Source organism: Solenopsis invicta, chromosome 1, assembly GCF_016802725.1.
Source record: "Solenopsis invicta isolate M01_SB chromosome 1, UNIL_Sinv_3.0, whole genome shotgun sequence".
In the NCBI taxonomy this organism is placed as follows: Eukaryota; Metazoa; Arthropoda; class Insecta; order Hymenoptera; family Formicidae; genus Solenopsis; species Solenopsis invicta.
Window position 1 is genome coordinate 32305817 of NC_052664.1, and position 23439 is coordinate 32329255.

At 30.8% G+C, this 23439-nt stretch overlaps 2 protein-coding genes across 5 annotated transcripts; one reads left to right on the forward strand and one right to left on the reverse strand.

Annotated features, from left to right (window-relative positions):
* Positions 1-22: 22 nt before the first annotated feature.
* Positions 23-7341, reverse strand: LOC105198646 (gem-associated protein 5). Of its 4 annotated transcripts, none has more exons than XM_039454703.1 (15): positions 7164-7341; positions 5615-5941; positions 5134-5504; positions 4425-4742; positions 4090-4354; positions 3760-3985; positions 3591-3672; positions 3140-3509; positions 2424-2730; positions 2158-2343; positions 1936-2068; positions 1603-1860; positions 1156-1366; positions 865-1080; positions 23-757 (listed from the first exon to the last, which is right to left on the reverse strand). In XM_039454703.1, the coding sequence occupies exons 1-15, from the start codon at positions 7191-7193 to the stop codon at positions 308-310; spliced, it is 3750 nt and encodes a 1249-aa protein (XP_039310637.1). In that variant the 5' UTR covers positions 7194-7341; the 3' UTR covers positions 23-307. The 4 variants fall into 4 exon arrangements, with proteins under 4 accessions (XP_039310637.1, XP_039310635.1, XP_011163734.1 ...); XM_039454701.1 differs by having other exon boundaries at positions 5615-5944; XM_011165432.3 differs by lacking the exon at positions 7164-7341 and adding an exon at positions 6629-6753.
* LOC105198648 (gastric triacylglycerol lipase) lies at positions 6893-23410 on the forward strand. Its single transcript, XM_026134426.2, has 13 exons — positions 6893-7091; positions 7335-7598; positions 9671-9848; positions 10253-10367; positions 10679-10922; positions 11423-11581; positions 11686-11913; positions 19772-19952; positions 20381-20495; positions 20779-21022; positions 21987-22145; positions 22255-22482; positions 23196-23410. The coding sequence occupies exons 1-13, from the start codon at positions 7083-7085 to the stop codon at positions 23352-23354; spliced, it is 2283 nt and encodes a 760-aa protein (XP_025990211.2). The 5' UTR covers positions 6893-7082; the 3' UTR covers positions 23355-23410.
* Positions 23411-23439: the final 29 nt, after the last annotated feature.

Below are 23439 nucleotides of genomic sequence, written 5' to 3' on the forward strand. Positions count from 1 at the left end.
TCAACTTGCAACACAGTAATGCATTAAAATAAAATTTTTATCCAAGCATATTCTCTTATTACAGACATGTGGTAAATTAGAATTAAATGTTTCTATATACATATATATACATACATATTTGCGCGCGCGCGCACGCACACACACACACACACTTGCGTATATACATATGTATGTATAAAACTTTGAGATATATCTTGGAGATGAAACTTCACACTTGTATGCATAGAAAAAAAATGTATTTTTATAATGTATTTTATACATGATTTATATAAACAATATATAAAAGTAATTTATAATGTAAAGCATATCATTCATAATATTTATGTAAAAAATCTTGATATATTTTACTGTTTTTTAATTCTTCATATTTTATGTTCTCCTGATGAACTAGATTTGTTTCGTTTACATTATCATGTAACAAGTTTAATACCAACTGCATAAACTGCGTTTCTTCTTCAACCGATAACTGTTCCGAATATTTTGATAACCAATTCAAGAGTCCGATACATAAATAAGCGCGTATACTTTGTGACAGAGGATAATCGTTCTTTTCGAAAATACTACATTCATCCGTTGGTTTCTTAGTATCCAGTTTCGTGAGAACATACGTGAAGAATCCTTTACTCGTTCCGTGTTGTACAGCTTTTTTTTCGAATTCGAACACACTACTTAATGCTGTTGTTAAATGTTTCAATTGGGTCTCTTTTTCATCACACATGGCCGCCAAAGCAATTTGATAACTCATATTTATTTCCATCTAAAAAATATAATACAAAATATTATTATTATACATGAAAAGTATTGAGTATTGTTATTAAACATTGACGAAAAGAATTGGCCATTTTTACTTCTTTTACATCTTACCATTTTTTCATTCGATATATCTTTCATACCAACAAAGTTGGTATCATCTTTTTTGCGTAAAGCATCATAATAAGAGGTACCATATTTTTCTTTAAGAGTTTGTAACACACTGCTACTTTCCCTTCCTTCCAGCCACATTTTCATCACGTCTAATTCAGTCTGCTCTAAATATGTGCTCATAATTGCCTCGTGAGTATCTATGTGTACATTCAGATACTACACACAAAATTGTCAGTTACATATGAATAAAAAATGTACGCATGTGTAAATGTGTTATGTGTAAAAATGTACCTGAACTTGTCGAATGTCCGCAATAAGGGAACGTGCTTTCGACCAGTCTGACTTCGCTAGAGCACGCGTCATCGCGTCCACAGCTAAAGATATACCGTAACTCTCGTTACCGCTTAAAAACGCCAATTCTGACGCTATCTCTAAACAGTATAAGTCTTTTCGGCGTGAAAGAATCGCTGCTGCCTCTTCAAACTGTCCCAACTTTACATAGCTAATATATGTAACATCAAAAGTTGATATTTAATAGAAACCTTTTATAATTCCTTTTATAATTAATTATTATGTTTATATACATTTAAATGTCATATAAAATATCCATCATACGCACGCACACAATCTATCATATGTGCGTGTGTATGTGTGTATGAAAAATACATTTTTTGTTATAATACATTATAAAATATTTACGATTAATAAAAGATATTGATTAAAAAGTAATCGTCTTACCATTGAGCTGCTTGTTCAAATTGACCTTTAAGGGCAGCCCATTCCGCCCAAAGTTGTAATATTTTATCTAGAAACTTGTCATCAGAATCCAATTTCAATCTTCCGAGTGCATAAGCTTCCTTGAACATTTTAGCATTTAAAAATACTTCTAAAGCTTCGTAAATTTTGTGTATACTTAGTAAGTATGACACCGCTCTTTCTGGCTTATCTTCCTCTATTAATTGCCGCGCATATGCCTCGCACATATCTTTCCACATGCTGTAATATCAGTCTCGATTGTGGAACCAATATTCATAAACTTTGTCTTATATTTGTACAAGTATTCATACATACCTCATAGAGACGCTAGGTGCAAGCGATACTAAAAAGTCATTTAAATTATTATGTGTGGCTGCATCGAGTAGGTGTTCTTTCAACTCATTACACCACACATTTATCTCGGTAGTTGTATCTAAATTTTCGTGTGCTAATTTTGAGAATAAATAATAAATTATTAATATAATAGATAATATATGTAATTGTAATATTTATTAATGTATATAAATTTAAATTTACTTTCTTGAAAAATCATTGTACACAAATCATTTTCCTTTTTGGAAAATAAGTGGGGGATATCGTCATTTTCTTCAGTTTGGTTCCTTCTTATATCATTCTTGATGAAATTCAAGATTTGAGACTTATCGTTTATTAATGTGTTATACTTAGGGAAATATGACTTTTTTTCTTTTTTCTTCGATTGTTCTGTAATTAAAAATCTTGATTATTATCGATGTCATTATCGCGTGTATCATGTCGATTATATATAAAAAAAAAATATTTACTTGAAATAGTTACTTCGGTAGATTGACTAACAGAATTTGGCGTAGTCATATTATTTTCACAATCATTCAGCACATTCGTCTTATTTTTCGGGCTCTTTTTCTGTTTATTTTTTTTCTTATCAGCCTTAATGTCAGAAAGTTGTTTTGGCGATTGCGCTGATAAAGTATAATTCCATACATGTAGCGTGAAATCCGATGAACCGGTCATTATCAACTGTGAATTAAGAGGACTCCACAAACAGGATAACACCGGTCCTTCGTGACCCATGTACGTGCCCATCAATTCCTCTTTTTCAACGTTCCATACCTAGAAAATTATATTCAAAGAAAATACAAATAAAAAAAAATGATTCAGAAAAAATATTTAAATGAGATTCAGTATTTGCAACATAATGTAATTATATGACACAATGCTGCATGATAACAAATGATATATATTTAAATAAAAGTTTAATAGAGATGACACATAGCAGTATAAGAGCGATCGACTTGCAGTCGACGAATCCCCGACTCTCATTCTACGTATGCTTCAGTTTTATAAAAAATTGAGTGAAGAGTTGAAAGTTACGAATAAAGAAGTTATAAAGTGAATCCATAGGTAACCCGTTTTGGGGACCCATATTTCATTCTACATGTCCACTTAATAAATAGACAATGATGAGTTACGATGTAATCTAACTACTTGAAGGGTACTGTATAATACATGTATATTTGACCTGTGCAATGTTGTCGTAGCTACCAGACACTAAGTGCCCACTGATATGCGGACTCCAAGCTAGGCACACCACTTTTTCAGAATGTCCGTTTAATGTCGCTACTAACTTGTGCATTGTGGCATGTTCACCATTGCCGTTTTCTATAACGTCCTCAATACCTGTTACTTCTAATTCTTTTAACAGCTTTGACATATCAAAAATCATTATGCTATACGAATCAGAGGCAACTGCCAAGTAGCTGGCAAACGGCGACTTCCATGTATCTGTCATCGTACTATCAGGATGCCACACTAGGCAATTCACCTTAGTCCTTAAAATGTGTATCGAGGTACCGCGTTTTTTCAGTTTCTGATCATAAAACATAATTGACCTGAGAGAGCAAAATTTATTTAAAGCATTTCTTCAATTAATTTCTAAGGAAATATGTTTTATATACATGTATTGCACATACCCATTTTCTAACGCAATTGCTAAGCACAAATTGGATTTCCAAGAAAATTCCAAACATCCTTTTTTTATTATAGGCATAGGTTCTGAAATAGAAATTATGGTAATAAAACAAAATGAACATCTTATGAATATTTATATCTTCTGCGGCAAAACAAATATTAGCATCTTACCTTCGTTTGGTGTAGTTTTTTTGTAAGCTATTAATTCTCCTTCTGCACAAGAGAACAAATAATATTCCGAGTCAAGTTGGGCCCATTCAAGCTTGTAAATGGTATTTCTGTGATATTGTCTGAACAATATAGGTGATTTGTTAGTTCCAATTGCATCAAATACACCAACACGACCCTCTCCAGTACCAAAAGCAATGGTAGATTCATCCTCTGGGAACCATGATATCTGGTAAATAAATAAAAAAAAATATATATATAATATTAATTTATATAGTTTCACATGACACATTTCAAGAAACAACTTCCACATCTTATGCGAGAATCTCTTACCGCTCTTATTTTGCCTTTTATCATTTGCCATTGCATAACTACATCAAAAGTTGTTGTGTGAGGTTCTGATAAATTCCACACACGCAGCATCATATCTCCTACGCCAAATGCAATGCGCGAGGTATCAATGGGACACGGGCTAATGCAGTATATGAATCCTGCTTGCGTAGGAATCTTATGCTCTATGGTCGCTGGTTTTGTAAGATCGCTATTACGTTTACAACCTATAATCCAGCGATCTTGCGCCAAAGACCAAATCATGAGCCTAAAGTATTAATAATATTAAAAATTTTTTAACATTTATACATTCGTATTTTATGCAAAGAGTAACTTACTCGGAATCTGTCTTTGAGTCGTCAGATGCTGTATTGTAGTTGGGTACAGCAGCTATGGAAAACAATCCTCTACTATGGAACGAATGGAACAACTTACATTCAGGTTTGATTTTGTTTGTTGAAAAATCCCAAGAAAGTAGTTCACCCCAAAGGGAGCTAGTCAGAAGTATATTAGGCTCTATCCAACATACCGCAATCCACGTTCCATTTGTACTATTGAGCTTGCTTTTATGTGAGGAAGATAAGATTGGCATATATGGCAAGTTTAGTACAGTCTCATATCTGCCATCTCTACCGGCTCTCCAAATAAATACAGATCTGGACATAAATGTGTACATATGTAACTGTAACAGTTTTTCATAAATTATGTTTCTTTTTGCAGTATAATACATTTATTACAAGAACATAACTCAAAAATTATCATTTTTGAGTTGATTGTAAAGAAAAGAGAATTCTTATTAGAATTCAATGAATGAAGAGAATATTTTCTTTTCTATACAATCAGTCAAATCATTCTCACTCAAAATCGTGTTTAAAAATTACAAAATTACAAAATTAATTTAAAACATTCAAAGTGAAAAATTTTGTTTTTTTATCAGTTATATTATTGTGTAATAACTGAGCGATATATTTACATATAAATTTTATGCATATAATTAAATCAGTATATAAGATAAAATATATATGTATTACAAAAACCTTGTCTCACCTATCCTTCCCACCAGAAGCTAAAAGTAAATCTTTCTCAGTTCCTTCCTGTAACACATTCATCTCCGAAGGACACCATGATAGACTGACTATTTCTTCGTTATGTCCTCTCATTTTATATAATATCGTTTCTTTTTGGACAATAGAATGATATCGGATAATATAAACTAGACCAGTTTTTGTCCCTATCGCTGCAAGACTAGAGTCATGAGGACAGCAAGCTAAACATGTAGCAATTAGTTTTCCCAAAAATACTATTTTTGAAGTCTTATCCCGTATGTTACAGTACATTAGAAAACCTTCTGAATTCACGGCGCATGCAAGATTATTATCTTTGACTGACCAATCAACCCCTGCGGTCAATTTGCTTTCCTGTAATAATGAGTTATATAAATAATTAAAAACATTTTTTTCTTTCTGTAATAATTATTTTTTACAAGTTGTTATGGGATATATTTATCTTTTTCTATTTTGCAACTTACATTAGCAAAAGAGAATTCTGCCATCAACTCTAATGTATCTACATTCAAAACCCTGACTTTTGTATCGTCACCACCACAAATCAATAAATCTGGACTATCCGGGCTGTCCAGTTTAGGACAAAATGCCAATGTGGTTACTTTATCCTTAAAGTAGTCTTTGACTATAGAATACTGCATGACATTATTCTCTTTTGGCCGGGCAATGACGATAAAGTTCCTTGCACCCCATGCTACAGTTCCACGTCTCGAGCATGCAAAGATATTGCTCAAATACCAATTTGGTGAAGGAGGCAACGTGACTTCGTTCATCCTGTTATGTTGTGTTTTCTGCTAAGAAAAGAAAAAAAATAGCTCTTATAAAATTATTTCAAATAGCTAAACATATTAAAAATATACATTTTGTAAAGTGTCTGCTATAAACAGGCAAATTATCAGCAAAAATAGAATACTAATGAAATATATTATTGTAAAAACTGGCAAAGATCTTTTTTTTGTATAAATATTAGGATGATGAATTTCATTAAAATAATTATAAAATGATAGATTCTATTTGGTTTTTGCTGGTAATTTACTTTCAGATTAAATCAATATACTTTGCTGGCAGAATACAAGTTTAAATACAAGTTGCAAATACAATCAATCTGCCACATCCCGCCGAAATGTTTTAAATAAATTGCAAGTATTCTATTAACATTTTGGTTAGTAGAAGTTATCTTTTCCCTGGCAAAACAAAATTTTAAAATATACAAATAAATATATAAATATATAATGTATTAAATATATAGGTAAATATGTGAGCACAGAACGTGAGATGCAAATTTTGAATCATTTTTCAAACGATATTCAAGATTCCAATCGTATCTATTTTTAATCATGTGCGCAGCCGGTCGATTGGAGTAATTGGAGGTTAACCGGTGTCTGATACCGGACACTTTCTGTCACGAATTTCCTCTCGCGCGATATCCGTCAACGACGTAAAAACGTAATTAGGAATTATTGTAAACTCGAAAATACCTCGCACTAATTGCAAATCAGTGACGCGATTACACTATCGGAATTCCGCTATTTTTCGACTGCCTCGCAGGAACGCGCGTGACACAAAGACACGAATCTGCTGTCTGCGACTGCGACCAACTACGGCAACTATGACCAACTACGACGGTTATGCGGCTGTATAGATACACTAATATCGACATCTATCTGTACCCTTGACAAATATTTATTTTTCCTCCATAAAAACGTAGTGTGTTTATATGTACATACCAAGGTTAGGACAAACGAAAATGTTGATCCTAAACCTAAAAGTGACCCAGCGATAAACACGTACAATATAACGGAAAATTCGATGTCAAAACAATCCCAATCAATATTGATATTCGCCTCGTTGTCGAATAAACGGGAACGTTTCAACTACTTCGCGGTGAAAATTAAACACAAAAATGAATAAGTATGACTTTCGCAAAATGAAATGTATACGGTACGTTTTCAATTTTTTATTATAATTCATGTATTTTTATCATAATCATTAGATGACTTATAATATTTCTACTTTTTCTATTTCTCTCATCCTCTTCCTCATCTTTCTCTTCCTCTCCCTCTATCTCTCTCTCATTTCCGATGTTGATACTTAAATGATTCATCCGAGTTCTCTAGACTCTAGAGCTCGTAAAAAGAAGATCGGGAGAAGAACAAGTCTACAGTTGTGCGTGGTTGTGCGTAGTTGCTTGACGTCTCGAGGAACCTCCGTCGCTCCGCGATTCAACATTCAATTCGAATCCCTTTAAGTTGCCGGTTCATGCTCGCCGTCAACACGATGCGACCGATTGTGATCGCGTTTCTCGTTCTCTTCTGCAACCTCGCCGCAGTCGTGACATTCAACGTCTCGCAAGAGCTCTTGCTGAGCACGCTCATAAAATCAATACAAGAAAGCAAGAATGAATGGCCGAACAGCGTCAAATGCGATCCCGACACCAACCTTAATACAGTATGTGGGCATATTTCTTCTATATATTCTGATTATATATTTTAGAAGTACAATTTTATACTTAAGATTATAACTCGATTACGACATCGAGACGTTTAAATGAACCGACCATAGTTTAATTGCATTTAAAATTTTAAGGAAGCATATATTATACCTACTCTAACCTGAAGAAACAAAAATTAATGCAGATTCAGCTATAAATTTCTGACGTCAGAAAGAGTACAAACTTCATCCAGATCTTTGTAATATCTTGCGATATCGTTACTCTGCTAGAAATCTTAATCAGAACCTGTTGACATTCTGTACCAGCTGATTGTCAACACAAACAAATCGTACTATGCAGAACCTGCCGGTAGATTGGCGCAGATTGGCGGCAGAAACGAAATAGCATGGTGGAAATGCAATACATAGGCTATATAGGGTGCTCAGTTTGCAGCCTTCTCTTTCGTGCGTTATCCTTAGATAAGCATATGGCACACACTTAGAAAAATTATTGAGAAAAGCTTGTATACACATAAACATGTGAACAAACTTGATACTGATGAAGAGACTATTATTTTTATTAATAGTCTCTGGTCAGTGCTATTGAGAAAAATAAAGTTTTTTTTCTCATACTTTCACGGGAGAAAAAAGTGCCTCATTTTTCTCAATAGCACCGACAAAAAACTATTAATAAAAATAATAATCTCTCGTCGGTGTCAATAGTTCACATGTTTGTGTGTAAGCAACTATCTCGTCAGTGGTCAAGACCGCGTAAGGCGATCTCTTCTGCATATATTTGCAGATATTGCTAGATATATGGGACCTACATTTTTAATGCCGATTCCGAGAATGGCTCGTCAGAATTAAAAGACTTAATTCTGGGCAGAATTACTCTCCGTGGGGTTTGCCCCTTTTTTCTTCCGAGAGGTGGCGATCGCTTCTGTTAAAGAGGTTCTATATATAGAGTAGAGAAGAGGCAGCCTTGAATGTGTGAGCTAATAGAAAGACACAAAAAACGAGGCACCCATTGGTGTATCCTTACTAATAAACTTCGATATAAAACAAGGATAAAGATGGCTCTCTCTTATATTTTTTATTTTTTTATTACCTACGTTTCCATTTAGAGAGGCCCTTATTATGACTTTTTAACTCTGATAATAAAATCTTGCTCTAAATTGATTAAAAATCAAATTTAGACTATATTGCTTTTCAATGGATTTAAATCTGGATCTTTAGCAGAGAACAAATTTGCAACTTCATATACCACATCGCCACAATATAGATGGTAAAAATACAACGTGGTGTTCTCAGTTTGCAATTTGCTCTCTATAAAAATCTGTGCTCTTCTGTTGTTCTTCTGCTTTAAATTTTGTTCTGTATATGACTGTCAACTGTGAAAAGTTTTTGTATTTCGTTTGGTAAATATTCAAATCGTCGATCACTATAATAATCTTATGTTCAAAAAATATGAATTTATGAAAGTTACGTACTCAATATTAATTATAAAAAATTTAATACTTACAAAAATATTACATTTTTATTTTTGTTTTTTGATAATTGTTTACTTAATCTATTAATTTATTCATTAATTTATGGCTCTTAAATTTTTTTCTTTGCCTTAAATTTTTTTAATATATAAATTTAAAAAATTGTTAAATATAAATATTTTGGGGTATACTTTGCGGTAGTTCAATAAATACCAGTAAAACTTAATCTTTAAAAGTTTATATTTTAAATAATTCTTATTGAACTTTACGTTTCATAACATAAAGGAATTTTGAAACTCATCTTTAATCTCTAGAAATAATCTCGTTACGAGACAGAAATTACATTGTTTAATTAGATAAATAATTTAATATTGTTTTAATTTTGTTGCTTTGAAATTTAATATTAATTATATAAATAAATGCCTTTTGTATTTAATACAGACGTTAAGTAAATAATTATTTTAAACAATGCATATTTGTCTTATTATTTGAATAAATTTCAATTTTTAATAAATTTTGAGATTTATTAAAAATTTAAATTATACTACTTTGATTACATTAAATAAAGTAATAAGATAAATAAAGTATTTTTATTTTTTTTAGGTGCAGCTGATAAGAAAAGCGGGTTATCCTGCGCAGGCCCACATTGTACAGACAGAGGACGGTTATCTCTTAACACTACATCGTATCCCAAGAGACAATAAGCCACCTGTGTTACTGCAGCATGGTCTTTTATCCAGCTCGACTGACTGGGTCATTTCCGGCGAGAAAAAAGCTCTCGGTATTATAATTAAATTGAAAAATTGACGTAGATTAAGCTTCTGTCGGAAAGATATCGCGATAAAATTTTCAATTACAATGAAATACGTGCCAACAAAATTTCCTAGTGCAGATTTTATAATGCATCTTGATTTTAAAGAATTTTTATTTTTATGGTATTATATAATTAATATTTTTTTATGCAAATAATTTAATCTATTGAGACAAGATAATTTTTCTTTTGGATTTTACTTTACTCAAATTTCACTTCACTTAAAATCGCAAATATATATGAAATTTATTAGATTATATATGTACATAGTTTAATTACACTGCTAAACTATGCACATACATATAACATTAACACAAAGTTATTAAAATACGTACATATATAAGTAACTATTGTAAACATTTTTTTTATGCAAGCTTTCATTTTGGCCGATGAGGGATATGATGTTTGGTTGGGCAATATTCGTGGGAATACATATTCGAGGGCCCATGTTTCTCTGTGTCCATGTGATTCAAGATTTTGGAATTTCAGGTGATAAAATAAAAATAATAATGTGTTAAAATTAGTATAGTTGTGTATGACTTAACTGATGGTAACAAAACAAAAATTGATTAATATTTATTTTATTGTAATTGTAGCAGTATAAATGAAAAACGGAACAAGAGCTCAAAAAATTAGAAATTTGAATAATGTGTTAAAAAGGTATTTTAACACATTATTTGAATTATATGGAGAAATGCTTGTTACAGAAATTATGTGTCATTTTAGATTATGCTTTTATTTCTTATGTTTATCTACTTTGTTATGTTTTATGATACTATATCGATTGAAATTTTTATCAGCTTTCATGAAATGGGCATCTACGATTTACCCGCGATGATCTCGTATATAACGAATACGACGTCGCAGTCATTGCACACGTATATTGGTCACTCGATGGGCACAACTGCTTCTTACATTATGGCAGCGAAACGTCCGGATATCGCTGAAATGGTGCAAGCAATAATCAGTCTCGCGCCCGTAGCTTTTACGGAACACATCAAAAGTCCATTTAGATATTTTGCTCCTTTTGCGAGTAATTATGAGGTAATATATTTGAATATATAATATTATTAGGAATTAAGTTATTAGCAATTTAACGACTTAAAATGTCTAAACTGTATCCATCATTAATGTATCTAATCCATCATAATTTTACACCGCATATGCAAGATGTACTACTTTATTACACACATAATTTTTCAAGGATAGTTGATCCTTTCTTTTATGTCAGTCTTTTCTTAGTAAAAATTTTATTAAGATTGATTATATAGATTCATTTCGTCGAAGAACTGTTCCAAATGCATATATTTTTCTTATACATCGGCTAAAACGCAAGCAAATTAAGATACCTGAGCGGAATAAGGCCTACCTAATTTATTTTTATTTTTTTTTAATTTTATGCGGATATTCAAATAAATTAAGTGAGAATAAAATCTTTATTTTAATCATTCACAAAAATAAAATATATCTCCCATACAAAATATTTGTAACCAAACAAAAAAAAAAAAATTATACTGCGATTAAGAGAAATTTGCAAATTACAGATAATCGCACATTTCTTTGGCGAGGATGAATTTCTGCCGCAGAATGGTGTGTTCCACTTTTTATCGAAGTACGGCTGCGATGTAGATAACTTTAGGGAGAGGATTTGTGCTAACATAGTGTTCCTGATTTGCGGATTCGACAAAGAGCAGTTTGACTATGTAAGTATTCCACAAACGTCATGATCGAAGTACAACTTTGATCAGGTTTCGAATATTATGTTTTGTACGCCTGATCATGTTTCAAATCAGATGTTATTTTTTAGAATCTGTTACCTTTAATTCTGAGTCACGATCCGGCCGGCTCTTCGACCAAGACGCTGGTGCACTTTAGTCAGGAAGTCACGTCGGGTAAATTCCGCCAATACGATTACGGACATAGAAAAAATCTGCTGATCTACAATACAACGGAACCGCCGGAATATAATCTAGCAAACATTACTGTGCCGATCGCGTTATTCTACGCCGACAATGACTGGTTGGCCAGCAGCTTGGTAAGTATCGGAGAAACGTGCTTAGATTAGAAAACGTGAAGATATATATTAAGAATCGAGTCGCATTAATCTTATGTGAATCGAACAAGAACATAGCGTGAAAACTCATAATTATTCAAGGACGTGAAGAGGCTTTACAGCTTGCTACCCAATATATTGGACCTGTACAGAGTACCATTTCCTAAATTCAATCACGTGGACTTCTTATGGGGCAAAGACGCGCCTGAGCTCGTGTATAAAAGACTGCTTAAGATCATGAAGAAGATCTGAGAGTAAGTCGGAAAATAATGTCAAGTCTCACATCGATAATAAAGTTAGAAGATGAATATGAAATATCAAATCTTTTCGATGCATTCACACGCGCGATTACCATTATAAAATTAAAGTAATTTTTGCTCATAGTATTTCAAGTAGTTTTATGTAGGTAAATTAAAATAACGTATCTAAGTGATTGTTATATACTATTGTTAAGTTTTTTAAATACAATCCTATAAGTACTATCAAAGAACTTAAAATATATGTAAGAATTACTTAATAATTTTTATATAATTGTAAGTGATAAAAATTAATCCTGAACGATTAGTCTAATTATATATAGCAAAGAATTGTCAAATCATCATTATACTAAGGATTAAATATATTGTTTTATATGTATAATACTTTATGCTAATCATTAAAATACTTTTCATCAATATATTTCCTTACTCTTGTATTTTAAATTATTCACTAAATATTTGATAATATATTTGTCATAATCATTTATGCTATTGAAATTTAAAACACGTAATGCTTTCAATAGTCGAAATATGAGACAGAAAAAAAACTATGTTTTTTTCCCAATAAATTTATAATCTCATACTCATTGGCTCTATCTCGAAACACTTTATATTACATGATAGTATAAGCGTTTTAGATTTTTCATGTTTTACATATATTTATTGACATGTAGTGTTTGCATCATTGCGCAATTTTCCTTAATTTTTTTAGCAAAATAATACGCTAGAATGATAACTTTAAGAAAACTTTTTCATGAAAACATTTAGTTATCTTGAAAATGATGTCTAAATGATATCTCAATTATCATTTATTAGATGCACTTACAGGCATGTGAAAAAAAGTATATATACTGTTAGTTATGTAAATAAATTTACTATTATTTTGTAGTAATAACTTTATTTTATTAGTAGGAAGTAAATTATAGAACGTCTTGTTACAACGAGAGATAATAACGAAGTGAAGAAGATCGTAATTATAAATAAGACATGCATCGTTACATAGCAACTAATTATAATTTGTTTTTACGATTACTATGATCATGCATTCATGCAGTAATTACATTTAGTTATACAATATGTGTTCTAACTATATCTTTTCTTGTAATCTTAATTTCAATGAACATGTTACAGTCAGTTCTACATATACAAAATCACATCATAATCTATATGCATAAAATGTAATAAGTTTTTTATTGATTATAATGATTTTTTTACTACTTCCATTTTATTTATTATTTATATCTTTACATACCAAAAATGTTTCAAAGATATTATTATTTAATTTATTTAATTTATTTTGTCGTGGTATTAAAATTTGACTACCAGTGCTAAATAACCGCCCAATCGGTGCTGTTGAAAATAGAATTGTGTTAAATTTGAAAGCAAATGTTTCATACAAGGAAAACGTACGATTGATACGATATCTTTTTGCTGGTCTAATAAATAAGAGGGAATCTTCATGTTGATATCAGTTATTTCCACGTGGATTTGATCTTTTAAAAATTTAAAGAATTGATTCTTCTAGGAAAGATAGCATAGAGACATGAGAAGATTTTGTTTTTATTTTTTATTCGCACATTTTTTATTACATGTATGCAAATCTATGTCATCACTAATGAATAATAAGCAGATAAAAAATAATGTTTAAACAGGAACATACTTTCTTCCACTACATACAAAAAGTATGCAAAAATATTATATATGTGAAAATATATTACAAAATATATCTGTTTACATATTTTACATATATTTGTACGTATGTATGTGTATTATAATATTTCAGATCACTTGTGGATTTTTTCAATCTTTCAGCAATTTTTTTATCAGATTTCAAATACGAGAATTATTTTGTTATTTTAGAACTATCTCAGAAATATTGTAGACATTTTTGGCAACCTTTATGAAATGTTTCACTTTTCAGTTGAAATATTTTTGAGATACCTTTGCAAAATTTCACTGTTGTACAGGTCATAAGTATATCATTTGTCATTCAATGATAATGAGGGTATCTGTACTTGGCAAGAAAAACAAAGTCATGATAATGTCTTTATGATGTTATTTAACTCTGGGTTCTACGTGGAAAAATGACATAAAATGATGCAGTCAAATACAGTATTTTTGCTGTGTACAATTTCACAATTGTGTCATAGTTGAAAAGTGCATAGTTTGGTCATGTGTTGTATTAAATAATATTACCTGTGTACGTTACTGAAAAATACTTATTAGACGATTTGTTCAGGTGAGTATAATGTTTCCACTTTTTCTACCTTTTTCTTTCTCTTCCTTTCTTTTCTGATTATGATAAATGATTCTTCTAGAAGTTTTCTAAAATCTGCGAAGAGAAGACTGGGAAAAGAAGAACTTAGTCATACTGTTTATTTTGATTATTTGTAGTGTCACACCTTGACGCCGCGAGGAACCTACTGATTTAATTTGAATCTCTTAGTCGCCGGTTCGTACGTCAACACGATGCGGCCGATCGTAATCGCGTTTCTTATCCTCTTCTGTAACCTCGCTGCAGCCGCGCAGCTCAGTGACTCACAAGAGCATTTTGGCTGTTCGCGTTTTTAAAAACGTTCAAAAAAACGTTGCGGAATGACAAAGAATTTTTGTTCAGCAGCGTCCAAAAAATATGAACTCGATTCCGACAAACTTAATCCAGTAAGTGGACATATACTTCTTCTATATTCTAATTATATATTTTATTATAAGTATGTATGTACAATCTTGTATTTAAGATCAACTACATTATACAATTTCAAGAGGTTTAAATGAATCGGCTATAAAATCTAATTATATTTAAAATTTTAAAAAGACATATTGTTTATACTTATTTTGGCGATGAGTGCACACCGCTGTTAGAAATTTAACAGAATCTGTTGACGTTCTATAATTGGCAGAAATTAAACAGATCCTGCTAACAGAATATAATACCGAACTTGAAACTGATTTAAAATTAGTTTAAGTTAGATCCGGTTACGAATTTTACATAATCGGATCTAACTTAAAATAGTTTCAAATGGTTAAAATAAAATAATTATTTTTAAAAAAATACACAGGCGTCTTATAATACTAAATATGAATTTTTAATAAATTTTGAGATTTTGATTATGCTACTTTAATTCATTACACTAAAACTAAATAAAGTGTTTTTATTTTTTCTAGATGCAGATGATAAGAAGAGCGGGTTATCCTGCGCAAGCATTGTACTGATAAAAGACGGTTATTTCTTAACACTACATCGTATTCCAGGGGACAATAAGCCACCTGTGTTACTGCAACACGGTCTTTTGTGCAGCTCTGTTAACTGGATTATTCCTGGGAAGAACAAATCACTTGGTATCATCTTAATTAAATTGAGAAATTGTCGATTAAATTTTTATCGAAAAAAATGAGGAGGTAAAGTTTTTAATTGTAATGAAAAATTTCCAAGAAAATTTTCTAATGCAAATTCTATAATGCATCTCGTATAGTTAGTATAGTTTTTAAAAAGTTTTATTTCTATGGTACTGTATAATTTTTTTTCTGCAAATTTAATCTGATCAGATTTTACATAAAATTTCACTTTGTTTAAAACATATAAGAAACTTATCAGATTACATGTGTAGCTAAACTATGTGCATATAATATTACAAAGATACTATACTTACATATAAATAACTATTGTAAACAATTTCTTCTTTTTCATATAAGCTTTTATATTGGCCGATCAGAGATACGACGTTTGGTTGGGCAATTTTGGGAATACCTATTCGAGGGCGCATGTTCTTCATAAAGATATGTGATGTTGAACATCAAAAAACTACGATAAACGAGCTTCACTGTCATTAAAGATTAATGTGCGGCAATGAGGGAGATTTTATTTATGTAAGAACAGTGAAAAGTTATAATTTACGATATATACTTGCACTAAAAGAAACATCAATTTCTTGTGCAAATATAAGCAAGATGTAAGATTAAAAGAAGTTTTTATATGTTGAGTTTTCTATGAGAAACTGTAAAAAAGAAAAAAATGATCTTTTCTTTCGTTTCATTTATCGTTAGGTATCTATTTTTACTATGCACTGTACTAATACTGTATTGTCCAACTCTTGATTTTAATTTTAATGAGACGTTCTTTAATGAGTTAAAATTAAAATCAAAGATTGCTTGTACAGATCTAGTTTGTTAAGGAATTACTTCAAATATACATTTATTCTCAAATACTGGTTAAAACAAAAGCAATCAAATTATATTACGATTAAGAAAGATGGGGATTACAGGTAGTCGCGGAATTCATTCAATTCGGCGACAAGATGCTAATGCAGAACGGTCCGTTGCACTCTTTGCTGAAGAATAACTGCAAATACTTGGGGAACAAGATATGCGTCAACTTACTGTTTCAGATCAGTGATAAAGAGCAGTTTGACTACGTGAGTACACGAACGTCAATGATCGAAATATAACTCTGATTAGTGTTTGAATATTATGTTTTAAATACTTTAAATTGGATATATGTTATTACTTTTCTAAAATTTGCTACCTTTGATCCTGAGTTACGACCCGGCCGGCACCTCGATCAAGATGCTACTGCACTTTAGTCAGAAAATTGATTCGGGCAAATTCCGCCAATACGATTACGGAGACATGAAAAATCAGTTGACCTATAACGTAATAGAACCGTCGGAGTACAATTTATCGAAGATCACTGTGCCGACCGCGTTATTCTACGCCGATAATGACTTGCTGGCCAACAGCCGGGTAGGTACCGGAAAAACGTGTTTAGTTTCAGACAAGTGGGAGATACATATTAAGAATGAAATCGCATTAATTTTGTGTAAATGAAGCTTTATTATATATATATTGAATCGGATAAGAAATGTGTGATAATATTTCGTAAAAATTCATGATATTTATTCAAGGACGTGAAGAGGCTTCACAGCCTGCTACCCAATGTATTGGACAAGTACAATAATCCGGGAGGTAATGACACAAATTTTTGACCAATATCGACAAAGCTGATTTTCATTTGTACAGTTGTTTTCGTGTTATAAATGAATAAAATGACCGTCAGCCCATGATCCCGCAGGACGGGGGGCTCCCACAGTGTCTTCAAATAGTTTTTTTATTATAACGACTAAAGTATTGAAGTTAGGTAAAATATGTTTATAATCTTTATTGTAGAGCTTATCACGAGCTTCATTGTTTGTTTGACCCTTCTTTTTGTAAAATGAATATTTTTGGAAATAATTAAGAAAAACTGTTTTTTTTTTCTCTAAGTATATCTCGAAAACTGTACGAGAGCGTTAATTAATTTATAAGGAAAAGTTGTTTAGTATCCTTGCCTCTATAACATGTATTAAGGTCAACATGATTGGAATTGAGTCGCCTATACTGCATAATTACCTTATTTTTTTCACATATTATATAGTATGAGTGACTGACGCACGACGTTCCGCAGTTGCCGCGGCTGACGGTATCCTTTCGACATTTCATGTTGTCAATAGTAAAAGTACAAGAATTTTCAGTTTTGTCGATATTAACTTTTCGTTAATATTAACACTTTTTTTTACAATATTGAGACACTGTGGTAGCCCCCGGACCGCAGGATCGTGGGCTGACGGTCATTTTATTCATTTGTAACAAGAAAACAACTGTATAAATGAAAATCAGCTTTGTCGATATTAGTCGAAAATTTGTGTCATTATCTTCCGGACTAAAAGTACCATTGCCTACTTTCATTCACGTGGACTTCTTATGAGGCAAAAACGCCCCTAAGTGCGTATACGAAAGACTAATTAATATCATGAAGAAGATTTTGAGATTCAGTCGGATAACAATGCCAAATGTAATGCTGATAAAAAAAGTTGAAAGTGAAACATCGAGTTTCTTTTCGGTTCTTTCCTGCTACTATAAATTAAAAATAATGTAATTCATAGTATTTAAAGTAATTTTGTATAAGTGAATCTAAGTAATTATTATTTTGATTTTGGTCATAAGGTTTGTACGAGCAAAAATACATAATAAATTAGTATCTGTTTATGGATATTTTCCGTTTACACATTTGTTATATTTTAGTGATATTTAGTTAAATAAAGTTAATAATTTCAGAAAGATAAATATGAATCGTAAAATAAATTACTGTACATCTTTAATCTCATTTTGTAAAATTCAGTGACATGAATAATGAATTCAAACTGTTTGTTTAAGATATAAACGCGAGCAGATTTTTAAGCAATGCAAAGCGTTCGATAAGAATAGAATTATAGTATATCATATCCGTTGGTTATAGAAACACTTTAGATACGTGATGATGGAAGTGTTTAAAATTTTTCATATTTTTCATATTTTACATATGCTTATTTATCAGTAGTGCGTGCAGTTTGCACTATTGTGCAATTTTCTTTTATCTTTTATTTACCTATAGTACTCGCATTATTGTATAACTTCCTTTGTCTTGCTCCATAATTCAAACGATTTTATAATCTGTTGATATAATAATAATAATAATGCCAATAAATAATAATAATAATAATAATGTATCCTACAGAATGATAATCATGTATTTTTTGTAATTATTTATCGTTGTATGACTAATGACATGACTAATGACATTTCCTGTCTTTCTCGCATCAAAAAGAAAATAGTTATCGACGGGATAACAATTCATCACACTGGAATGTAATATCACACGTTCAGAGAAAATCATAAGAGACAGTCTAATAATGCTCTTCGTCTTGTTTTTTTTCTCTTATCAGTATTCTTCGACATCCTTCGACATTACAAACCCGTGTCGTCTGTTTTTCTCACCGACATAGAATTATTTGTCTACGATGCGCTTAATCGTGTTTGTGTACCTTTTATTTCTTTGCGGCTTCTTCGATCTTGCAGAGACTGGGATACTTAACGTCCCGCAAGACATTTTGAAGAGTGTATTTACAAAAATGTTGCCAACCAGCAAAGAACAGTTAAACAGCAAATATTCTAAAGTATATCTCAGAATGGTAAGTGTCTACACTTAAAAACGAAGAAATTTTTTTATTATTTTTTACCATTTTAACTCTAAAATACTATAAAGCAGATATCATTTAAACGGTATCTGCTTTACTATTAAAAAAAAAAACATTTAAATGTAAAATCATTAAAACTAATTCAATTAAAAATGATTTCTGTCAAGCTTTACGTTTTGCAGAATATTTATCTATTCAATTTTTGTGATTAGTCGTTTAATTAGATAAACAATAGCGATGTGACTTTATCGTAAATTTAAAAAAAAGGTTTTAAATTAATGCTTCATATTTAATAATGTAAAAATTTCACTATTTAGGAAAAAAGATATGCATACATTTTATTGTACACATTTGATTCAATTTTTCATTTATTAAAACCGTCCTGATATACACCTGCAATAGTGGAATAGAACATCTTTGTATACTTAATTGCATATTATACGTGATATAATAGTGAACTAATAATGTAAACTGATCTTTAGTAGTGTACATGAATCCAATACGCGATCTAGGAGTCCTACCTGTGTAAATCATTGCTCATCTTTCTTCCAATTGAGGATAATAGATTGTTCTATACATTTTTATTTATTTCAGCAATCGATGATAAGAAAAGCGGGTTACCCCGAGGAAACTCACGTGATACAAACGGAGGATGGTTATCTCTTAACACTTTATCGTATCGCAGGTAACAACGGATCATTACCCGTGTTGCTGCAACATGGTCTTTTGACCAGTTACGCCGATTGGATCATTTCCGGCAAAAATAAAGCACTTGGTATGATATTAATCAATTCTTCAGAATATTTCTCTTGAGACATCATCACCGACCACGTTTCTCTGTCTGTAAAACATAAAAAAAATTATTAAATTCCAAAATGTATTTTTGAAAATGTAGCTTGTAGCGCATCTTATTTCTTTAAAACTTATAGACACATAATTTTATAATGCTAATGTAATATTACATATATATAATTAATATTATATATTAGTGATACATCATACATGTATAAATGATATAATTTCTTAAAATCTGATTTTCATATCTTTCTAAGAAAAATTAACGAAATGTATGTTACATAATCATTGGAATTTTTTTACTCAATTCATTTCACAATAATAACTGCATGATTCATTCTAATTAATTTTTGTTTTAATAATATATTAAGTAAGCACATGCTCTACTACAGTGTTTCTTCATGCTAGCTTTTATATTAGCTGATCAAGGATACGACGTTTGGTTGGGTAATTTTCGTGGGAATACTTATTCAAGAGCACATGTTTCCTTATCTTCATCGAATTCAAAATTCTGGAATTTTAGGTATGTTCATACTGATAAAGTAAAAAAAAAAAAAATAATTGAATCATGTTTTGTATATAATATACAATTAAAGACGAGATATATGGTCATAGCAGAATCTTGGCACTAAAATGTTTATGATTAAAAAATAAAAATAGTAAAAATAATAAGTACGTTGAATATAACAGATGTGACAACACATTGTTGAATTTGTGATAAAAAAATATAAATCGATTATGTTAATTCTATCTTATTGTATGGCAATATAAATTTGTGACGGTATATTGATCAAAATTTTTATTAGTTTCCATGAAATGGGCATCTATGATCTACCCGCGATGATCTCATATATTACGAATAAGACATCGCAACCTTTGTACGCATACATTGGTCATTCAATGGGTACAACTGCTTCTTACGTGATGGCAGCGGAACGTCCGGAAATTGCTCAAAAAGTGCGAATGATCATCAGTCTTGCACCTGAGGCCTTTCTGAAACACATGAAAAGTCCGATAAGATACCTTACTCCTTTTGCTGAAAATCTTCAGGTAATGGAAATATATAGTTTTATAACCCAGCAAACACAGTTGCATAACAGCAATGTTAATAGAATAAAATCGGAAGTAACACGCAATATAACATGTGCGTTACATGTAATGTCCATGTTAGTTGTAATTTCCCACTCATAAGAAAAATAATAGTTACATAACAGTTGCATCATATTTGTTATACGGGAGTCGTATTAATAATTCAGTTTTATAACAATTATATTACTAAAATAAAATGTTTGTTATATAAACCTAATAAATGGCAATTACATAACTGTTATGAATTGTTGTACTGTATGGTGTTGTAATATCAACAATTCAATTTTACATAACTATAATATTGCTAGAAAGTAAAAATTTGTTATATAACGTGACACACACAAGTTATGTAACTATTATTTTCTGTGTTTGCTGGGAAATTATGTTGTTGTGTAGCAAAATAACAATTTAAAACAACGTCCAAAATCCAAGAAGCTACTTTTATCATTTCTATCTTGTTTCTTATGGTTTCAGACTTAACTCGTATACTCTCACTATTCAAATATTATTTTTTTACTAAATATTATAATTTTTGAAGTTTTTAATATTTATTCTTCTTTAACGGAGATTTATATGTTTGTATTATAAGTTATATTCTAACAAACGTTAAAAAGCCAAATAGTTCACAAAGTACATGTATTTTTCATTTTTTGATTCTAAAAGAAATTAGCTTAACAGAATTTTATAATTTATGACTTTAAGAAATTTTGAAAAGGTACAAAATATAATTGAATATAATACTATGAATTAAATTTCGATTTAATCTTAAGAAAATATTCTTCTACATGCGTTTAAATTGAAACCAAAACAATTCGAAGTTTCTATGAGTAAGTCACGTTTTAAAGAATGCTTCATTTATTAAACATTGTCAAATATTCATTAAAAAAATTAAATTACATTGCGAATAAATGATTTTTGGTTGCAGGGGCTCTTGCATCTTCTTGGCGAAGATGAGTTTATGCCGCACAGTTGTGTGACACAATTCCTCAGCAAGCTCGTCTGCAACATAACACGTCTCCAGGAACATTTTTGTACCAATGTTATGTTTCTGTTCTTTGGCTTCGACAAGGAGCAATTCAATATGGTGAGTATTTCGTGAATTTGTCATGCTAAAAGTACATATTTAACGTTTCAATCACTGGCATTTCGGCTGTGTAATCATTTTGAGATCAGATGTCATGTTTGTTTCCTAGACTTTGTTGCCTACGATTATGAATCACAATCCAGCCGGTACCTCGACCAAGACACTAGTACACTTGGCCCAAGAATATAAGTCTGGCAAGTTTCGTCAATACGATTACGGTCGCTCGAAAAATCTACAGATCTACAACGCAAAAGAACCACCGAATTACAATCTCGCAAACATCACTGTGCCGATTACGTTGTTTTACTCCGAAAACGACTGGCTGTCCAGTATCCCGGTAAGTAGCGGATAAATGTATCTAAATTAAAGATATATATCCTTGGTGAGAATTTTTATCAGCATTTTTCATATAATTTTTCAGTATTTTTATATAATTTTATAGCTTTCTCAAATTTTTTATACGAATTGGATCACGTTTTAGAAATACTCAGAAGGTTTGCATATTTTCTCAAAATTTTTCATATTTGTTAATCATGAAATATTCTAAGATTTCTAAGATTTTTTTGTTCTATAATTTTTGACGAAATGTTATAAAATCTAAAAAAGTTAAAAGTATTTTTTAGAAATTATAAGATGAGGAATCTCAAAATATTTCAGAATTCACACGTATACATGAAAAATCGTGAGAGAAGATGTAGCCTGCCTGAGCATTTCTGAATAATATTTTTGAAAAATGTTCTAATTCGTATAAAAACTATGAGAAAAATTTTTATCAAGGATATCGATTAAATTTGCTATAACAGCAAAAAAAATTTTCCAGTTTAAATATTTTAAATTATTGAACTTTTAATATATATCATTTTTAAATGCAATTTTGGTGTAACGATTTGGTTGTTGTAACAAATGAATGATATTGTAAGAAACACAGAAAAACATTGCAATGAGAACTGATTCAGTCAACCATGCATACAAATAAAATCTTAACAAATAAAATCTTAGATCAGAAAGAAAATGTAAGATTGACTGAGAACTCATAAAATATTGTTTAAGGATGTGAAGAAGCTCAGCAGCCTGTTACCCAATGTAGTGGATGAATACAAAGTGCCATTTTCTAAGTTCAATCACATGGACTATTTATGGGCGAGGGATGCACCTCAGCTTGTGTATAAAAGACTACTCGAAATTATGAAGATGCATCATATAGTATAATCAATAAAGTTTAGATCAGATTATGCATTAAAGATTAGAATTCAATCAAATGCCAATACTTAGTAAAAATTATTTACATAAATAT

Excerpts from the sequence above, each read along its gene's own strand:
- LOC105198648 (XM_026134426.2), top strand. Across the intron at positions 7,599-9,670 it reads CCGACACCAACCTTAATACA|GTGCAGCTGATAAGAAAAGC; the intron begins GTATGTGGGCAT and ends TATTTTTTTTAG. Across the intron at positions 22,483-23,195 it reads ACTGGCTGTCCAGTATCCCG|GATGTGAAGAAGCTCAGCAG; the intron begins GTAAGTAGCGGA and ends ATATTGTTTAAG.
- LOC105198646 (XM_039454701.1), bottom strand. The coding sequence starts at position 7,193 with ATGAGGAAGAGGATGAGAGAAATAGAAAAA. Across the intron at positions 4,743-5,133 it reads GCTTCTGGTGGGAAGGATAG|ATCTGTATTTATTTGGAGAG; the intron begins GTGAGACAAGGT and ends ATTTATGTCCAG. Across the intron at positions 1,081-1,155 it reads CGGACATTCGACAAGTTCAG|TATCTGAATGTACACATAGA; the intron begins GTACATTTTTAC and ends TTTTGTGTGTAG.